This window comes from Galeopterus variegatus, unplaced genomic scaffold (genome assembly GCF_000696425.1).
Source record: "Galeopterus variegatus unplaced genomic scaffold, G_variegatus-3.0.2 Scaffold4773, whole genome shotgun sequence".
NCBI lineage: Eukaryota > Metazoa > Chordata > Mammalia > Dermoptera > Cynocephalidae > Galeopterus > Galeopterus variegatus.
This window is the reverse complement of record NW_007730884.1, coordinates 115260-122627: the sequence shown is the minus strand read 5'-3', so window position 1 is coordinate 122627 and position 7368 is coordinate 115260. Positions and strand designations below refer to the sequence as shown.

Genomic DNA, 7368 nt, shown 5'->3' with positions numbered 1-7368 from the left:
GGACCGGGCCACGCCGGCGCCTACGCCTGCCTCGCCCCAAACCCGCGCACGGGCAGCCGCCGCCGCTCGCTGCTCAACCTCACGGTGGCGGGTGAGAGCGGCCGGTGCAGGAGGAGACGGCCGGGGAGGGGCCGGCGGGGAGGGGCGGGGACGCCTAGAAGAAGGGGCGGAGCCAGCCAGAGGAGAGGGGAGGGGCCGGAGTGGTGCGGCCCGGACAACCGGGAGAGAGGGGCCCGCCGGCACTGAGAGGGCGCTGGTTCCTGGGCAAGACGCATCCCCAGCAAAGTGAGCAGCGGAGCTTAATGGCAAAGGGCGGAAGTTAGAAAGAGAAGGGACCGAGTTGCCGGGCACGGTAAGTGGGAACCGCAAAGGGAAAAGTTACCTGGCCAAGGGGGCGGGGTCACAAGAGAAAGGGGGCGGGGTTATTCCGGGAGGGGGCGGGGTCATCTTAGATAGAGGGCGGGATCCACAAGGGAGGGCGGAGATATCTGGAAAACGAGGAGGCTTTTGTGGGATAATCACGGAGGGAGCTGAGTACCTGGTGGAAGGGGCGGAGCTGGAAAGGAAGGGGCTGGGCTAAGCTCGGAAGGAAAGGAGTCAGTGACTGAAGGGGCAGGTTTCTTCACTAAGGTCGGTGGGGCCGCCAGCTGCCCGCGTAGCCGGGGACTTACCGGGGGAAGGTGTGGGGCGGGGTTAGCGACTGTGGGGCAGGGCTAGGTAAAGAAGGGGTGGAGCCAACGCGCAGAGAGGCGGGGCTAGAGAAGAAAGGGAGGACTCGCTCTTCCATCGCTCCCTTCCCTCCGCAGATCTGCCCCCCGGATCTCCACAGTGCTCAGTCGAAGGGGGTCCCGGAGACCGCAGCCTGCGCTTCCGCTGTTCGTGGCCAGGAGGGATCCCTGAAGCCTCCCTGCAGTTCCAGGGTCTCCCCGAAGGCGTCCGAGCAGGGCCGGGGCCCTCCCCACTAGTGGCGGCCGTCCCCGCTCATCCCCAGCTCAGCGGCGTCCCTGTCACCTGCCTTGCTCGACACCTGATGGCCACGCGCACTTGCACTGTCACCCCGGGTGAGAGGGGCCGGAGCTTCTTTGCTGTTTCCTGAGGAGGAAGGGGATTTTACTTTGGTTCTTTGGGACTTCTTAAGGTGGGAGGAACTTCCTTACTCCAACCTATAGAAGGAACGAGGTTTTTTCCCTGGATCCAGGAAGAGAACTGTCACTTTCCACGTGTTCAGAAATAAATCAGGCATTTACTTCTCAGAGTAATGAATAGTTGAGAATGATAGGAGTTTCTCAGCACAAGACCTGGCCTATGGAATGTTTCAAGAAATGTTTGCTGAGGAAATCAGATAATGAATGAATGAATGAGTGAGTGAGAGAGTGAATGGGCAGTTCTTTCTCACTTGGCCAAAGTGCCTTAGTTTACCATTATTTGACTTAAAGGGCATAGGACTTGCTTCTTGAATCCAGGGTAAGATCTTGACTTTCTTGATTGGGTCACTCCTACCTGCAGAAGCCCCCCGAGAGGTGTTGCTACATCCGCTGGTGGAGGAGACACGATCAGGGGAGGCAGAGGTGGCACTGGAGGCATCTGGTTGTCTCCCACCCTCACGAGCATCCTGGGCCCGGGAAGGGCGGCCTCTAGCTGCAGGAAGTGGGAGTCGCCTGCGGCTCAGCCAAGATGGGCGGAAGCTCCTCATTGGCAACTTCAGCCTGGACTGGGACCTGGGAAATTACTCCGTGTTGTGCAGTGGGGCGCTGGGTGCTGGGGGCGACCAGATCACCCTCACTGGTGAGCCCCACCCTTTCAAAGAAACCCAAAGTTCAGGTTCCCCAGCCTCCTCCCTCAAACTTACTAGTCCAGGCCCCAAGCTCCCTCCAACCTCAGACCTAGCAGTCCAAGCCCCCCGCCCCTTCTCCCTTGGACCCAGGAGTCCAAGCTTCCGGCCCTTCCTCCCTCAAACCCAGGAGTCCAGGCACCCGACCCCCTCCTACCTCAGATTCAAGAGTTCAAGTCCCTGGCCCCCTCCTCACTAAGACCCAAGAGTCCAGGACCCCAGTTCCTTCCTCTCTCAGACCCAGGAACCTGGGTCTCCAGACCCTCTAACCCTGGGATCTAGGAGTCCAGGCCCCCAACCCCCTTCCCTCTAGGACCTAAGAGTCCAGCCACTCCTCCCCTTCCCCCACCAGGACCCTCTGTCTCCTCATGGAGGCTGCAGAGAGCCCGGGATGCAGCAGTGCTGACTTGGGATGTGGACCGTGGGGCCCTGATCAGCGGTTTTGAGATCCAAGCACGGCCAGAGGGGCCTGACCTGGGCAGAACCTCCACCTACAAGGACTGGGTCTCCCTGCTTATCCTGGGGCCTCGGGAGCGGTCAGCTGTGGTGCCCCTTCCTTCTGGGAACCCTAGGACCTGGGCCTTGCGTATCCTGCCCACCCTGGGGGGCCGGCCAGGGACTCCGTCACAAAGCCGAGTCTACCAGGCCGGTGAGTTGGGACTATCAGCACCTTCTCCTGGGCTTCCTCCTAGTACTCTGACCACCATTCTCAGTCTGTTGCATTAGTTCCTCCTTCTCTCCCTGTATGATTGTCATAGGGCTGCCATAACAAAGGACCATGAACTGGGTGACTTGAAACAACATAAATTTATTCTCATAGTTCCAAGGGCCAGAAGTCTGAAATCAAGGTGTCAGCAGGGCCATGCTCCCCCTGAGACTCTGGGTAGAATCCTTCCTTGCCTCTTTCTAGCTTCTGGTGGTGTCTGTCCATCCTTGGTATTCCCTGGCTTGCAGTTGCATCATTCCAATCTCTGCCTCCAGCTTCCCATGGCCTTCTCTCTGTGTGTATCTCTGTCCCATTCTCATGAGGACATCAGTTAGATTAGATTAAAGTCCACCCTAATGACCTCATCTTGACTTGGTTACATCTTCAAAGACCCTATTCCAAAATAAGGTCATATTCACAGGTTTTGGGGGTTATGACTTCAACATATCTTGTTGGGGGGATACAATTGAACTAAAAACACTGCCATTGGAGCGTCTCAGGATTCAGTCCTCAGACCTGTATTTCTCCCCATTGCAATCTTTTCTACTCTCATGGTCTTCGATATGATTAATACTCATATGACTCTCAAATGTCTTATCCCCAGCCCTGACCTCTCTCTCGAACACTAGACCTTGAAAAGGCAACTCTCTACTTGACGTCTTCACTTTAGATGTCCGATTGGCATCTCAAACATCGTGTCCAAAATAGACCTCTTGATGTTTTTCCCCCAGAACTGCATCTTCCAATCCTCTAGTCTTACCCGTCCTAGTGAATGGCACCACCCACATGTTCAAATCACCCCCAACATCCCAATTACCAGCAAGTTCTATCAATTTTCCTTCCAAAATATTTTTCTCATCCATTTGCTTCTTTCCATCTTCACTCCAACACCCTGGTCAAACACAGCATCCTCTCTTGCCTGGACTGCAACAGCCATTTGTCTGGTCTTTTTGTACTCCCTCTTGCTCTCTTACAACGCATTCTCCACATCAAAGCCAAAATTATGTCAGATCACGATACTGCCCTACTTGAAAGTCTTCCACCAAGAATCTGGTCCCTGATAACCCCTCTAACTTCATCCTCCACCTCCCTCCCCCTCATACCATGCCTTCCACTTTGTACTCCCTCTTGCTCTCTTACAACGCATTCTCCACATCAAAGCCAAAATTATGTCAGACCACGATACTGCCCTACTTGAAAGTCTTCCACCAAGAATCTGGTCCCTGATAACCCCTCTAACTTCATCCTCCACCTCCCTCCCCCTCATAACATGCCTTCCATCAACACTGGCCTTCACTGAACACAGAAAACTCTTTCCTACCTCTGGGCCTGTGCATTTTCTGTTCCCTCTTGGAACACCCTTTCCCCAAGTTTAACGTTACTGGTTCTTTATTCTGCAGGTCTCCACTCAAACATTACTTCCTCAGGGACCTTAACTCACCACCCTTTCTAAACGTCATCTCCTCTTCCATTATTTCTATCATAGCACCTTTTCCCCCTTCTTGGCACAATTTGTAATTATGTTATTTATTGCTCATTTATTGCTGACTTTCCTCTTAGATTAATCCCCACGAGAGTAGGTATCTTGCCTGCTTTGCCCACCAATGGAGCCTCACCACCTGGCAGAGTGCAAGACATCCTAGTCACTCAGTAAATGTCAAATGAAACAAGGGAGAGTGCTGATATCCCAAATCCCTGGGTTCTCAGAGAGGAGGGCTGGGGGGTGTGGACTCCTGGGTCCTCCTCCTCCCGCGAAGGATGAGTTAGGGGGTTAGGAAACTTGGGTCCAGTCCTGGCTCCTGCTCTCCCTTCTCTCCCTTCTCTTTCTCTCTTCCAGGCCCCACCCTGAGCCCCTGGGCCATCGCTGGCATCGTCCTGGGCTCCCTACTGGGCCTGGCACTACTGGCAGTGCTTCTCCTCCTGTGCATCTGCTGCCTGTGCCATTTTCCGGGTGAGTGGCCTGGGAAGAGGAAACCAAGGTTAATTGGGAGGCTCCCTAGGAAGAGCTCCATGGGAGATCTAGCTGAACCAATCAGCGCAGTCACGGGTCATTCATCCCACCTTCCTCACTCCACACCAGCCAATCAGAATAAGGCTCTACCTCTGGGCTTTCCTTCTCATTGGCTGGGTCGGCATGTTGGAGCAGCCAATCACGTCACGTGTTCCTGTTTCTCCTCCTCCCCTCTCTCACTCTCTTTCAGGAAAGAGTCCTAAGAAAAAGAAGCATCCCCCGACTTTGGCCCCTGTGATCACCCCACCAGAAAAGAAGATGCAGAGTGTGACCCCAGTGCAGACCCCATGGCCTCTGCCCTTCAAAGTCCCACTGGAGGACCCTAGGCCAACCAAGGCCCACCAAGGGAGCGTGAGTGTCCCGTTTAGATTTGGAATGGAGGTGAAGCTTTTTGTTTCATAGTCAGGGAGATGAGATGCTCTCAGTTTTCTTCCTTCAGTTTTAGTTGTTGGTTTACAAAGTTGATAAAACTTTATTATTTTTTTTAATACATAAAATTTGGACAGGACTTCCCACCCAACTTTAATGTATATTAAAAGAAGAGTAAATTCCAGTTTCTCCTCCAACAGAGGGTGAGATGGGACCTCCTTTTTTCCTTTCCATAAAAATTTGACAAGACTTCCATTTTCCTCTCTGAGGTGAGATGGAAGTTTGCCCGTAGTAGTTGGGTTGTTGCACGGTTTAGTTCCTCCAAGGATGCTGGCCATTTGTTTTTCTTTGAAATGGAGGGAACCCAGCTAATTTCTGAAAGGTTTGAGCTCGAGCTGGAAAAGGTTAGGTAGGTGAGTCGTGTCTCAGCCAGGGTACTGAGGCCAACCCCTGCCCCATCTCTCTCTTCCAGGCCGCGGGCCCCAGTCCAGTCGTCTCTCCAAGTGGGGGCCCAAAGACTGTTCGGGCAGCTACACAGGTGTGATCAGAGCCAGTGGCCTGCTCTGTACAGGAACTTTCTGTTTCAATATTGCTATGACTGAGGGATGAACCCCAAAAGTGGGTGGGACTTCCTGACTCCCTCTCACCTCAGAAAAAAATTCTGCCTATATTTGTGTAACTAAGGAGATGTGACTCCTGGGCTGGGAAGGATTTCTGCTGATCTAACTGTGTGGTTTGCACAATCTCCAAGGCTCTGTGGTGGACCATCAGGACTCGATGTATTGTTCCCAGCTAGAGAGGGAGCCTGGCCACGTTCTCTGAAGAGGTCCCCCTACACTCACTTTGCCTCCTCCAGGACACACCCCATCCAAACCCCAGAGTCTTTATCTTAAAACAGATCAGATCATGTCCCTCTTTTCTTTAAACCCTTTTATGGTCACAAATTGACCTTCAGATATTATCCAAACTCATCATGACCTTCAAAGCCTTGTTTGGTCTCCATCAGCCTCCTGGACCTCACCTCCCAAGACTGCACCTGCCCCATCCCACCCCCCAGCAGTACAGGCTTTCTCTCAGCCTGTACTTTGTTTTGCCTCCAGGCCTTTGACCCTAGACTTTGCTCTGCCTGGAACACTTCTGTTTCCTCTGTGTCATTCATTTCTGAAGTCTAAGGGTAACCATTACCATCTAAGAAGACCTTCCCTGTACCCCTTCCTTGGTCATGGATTGAGTCCCAGAGTTCCTGAATTACCCCCTCCTCGTACATAAATACATAATTACTTGTATAGCCTCCGACTCCCTCTTCAAACTGAGAGCTTCGCAAAGGCAGAGACCATTTCATTATCTCAACATTTAACACACAGCCTGGCACACAGCAGACAATAAATATTTGTTGACCGATCAGATGTTTTGGTGCCGGTGAAGAGTTGGACTTGCTGCTACTTCTCCAGCATGACAAGTCTTCCTTTTTCAGCTGGATTTCTCATTGCAAATTTAGGGAGTGCATTAGTGAGGATTCTTTTGGCTGCAAGTAACAAAATAAATGGTGGCAAGAAATATGGAGGTGAGTAGTTTCAGGCTTGTTCAGCCACTCAGTGACCCTGTCAAGGATCTAGGCCCTTCGGATCTTTCTGCTTTTCCACTCTCAGTGGGTTGGCATGTTTTCTCCATGCACGTCGCCTCATACAGCAAGATGGCTGCTGCAACCTCAGTGATCACATCTTCACACAACTGCATCCAAAGACAAAAGGAAGGAGGCAGGGCTCCCTTTCACACACGCACCCCACTTCCTCCCTTTCATGAGCGAGGGTAGCGGGGGCTGGCTTTCCTGAAAGCCTACCAGCAAACTTTCCTTTATGTTTCTTTGGCCCAAATTGGCCACATAGCTGCAGGGGAGGCTGGGAAAACAAATATCAGCCTGTATCATGGCAGTTGGGTCTGCCAGCAAAGCAGAAAAAGGAAGCAAATAACTAAAGTGTAGGCAACTGGTGTCCATCTCAGGGAAGGAAAAGATGTGAAGGCCTCTGGTTAAAGGTTGGGGTGAAAAAGGCCATTGGGAAATAGAGCCTCTGGATCCTTTTGGAAAGGTGAGGGCTGGGGTGCTGGTGCCTTAGCTCTCTATGTCCCTTCTATATCAGTTAGGGATTTCATTTACTTTTTGATCACCAGAAACAGAAAACCTAACACAATTTGGCTTAAAAACACAGGGAGCTTTATCACTTATGTAAGCGAAGGTGGGCATCAGGTAAGTTTTGATCCAGCTGCTGAAGTGATGTCATCAGGGACTAAGTTTCTCTAGACCTTCCACTGTGCATTCATTGGTGTTTTTAAAATTAATCTCAGGCTCCTCATGCTGTCATCCCCACCATTGCTATTTCCACGGGCCCAAGATCTCTATGTGATGGAGAAAAGCAACCTTGCAAATCTAGACCTCACGTCATTGAGCTACAT

General features: G+C 52.1%; 1 protein-coding gene across 1 annotated transcript in view; it reads left to right on the top strand.

Annotated features, from left to right (window-relative positions):
- The window catches only part of VSIG10L (V-set and immunoglobulin domain containing 10 like), an 8956-nt gene extending 2633 nt beyond the window's left edge, over positions 1-6323 (top strand). Inside the window, exons 5-11 of the mRNA XM_008588326.1 lie at positions 6-91; positions 807-1061; positions 1507-1785; positions 2184-2480; positions 4375-4488; positions 4739-4899; positions 5390-6323. Of these exons, the coding sequence (XP_008586548.1) occupies positions 6-91; positions 807-1061; positions 1507-1785; positions 2184-2480; positions 4375-4488; positions 4739-4899; positions 5390-5461 (1264 nt within the window). The 3' untranslated portion in view covers positions 5462-6323. The remainder of the gene's footprint in view (positions 1-5; positions 92-806; positions 1062-1506; positions 1786-2183; positions 2481-4374; positions 4489-4738; positions 4900-5389) is intronic.
- The last annotated feature ends 1045 nt before the right edge of the window (positions 6324-7368 follow it).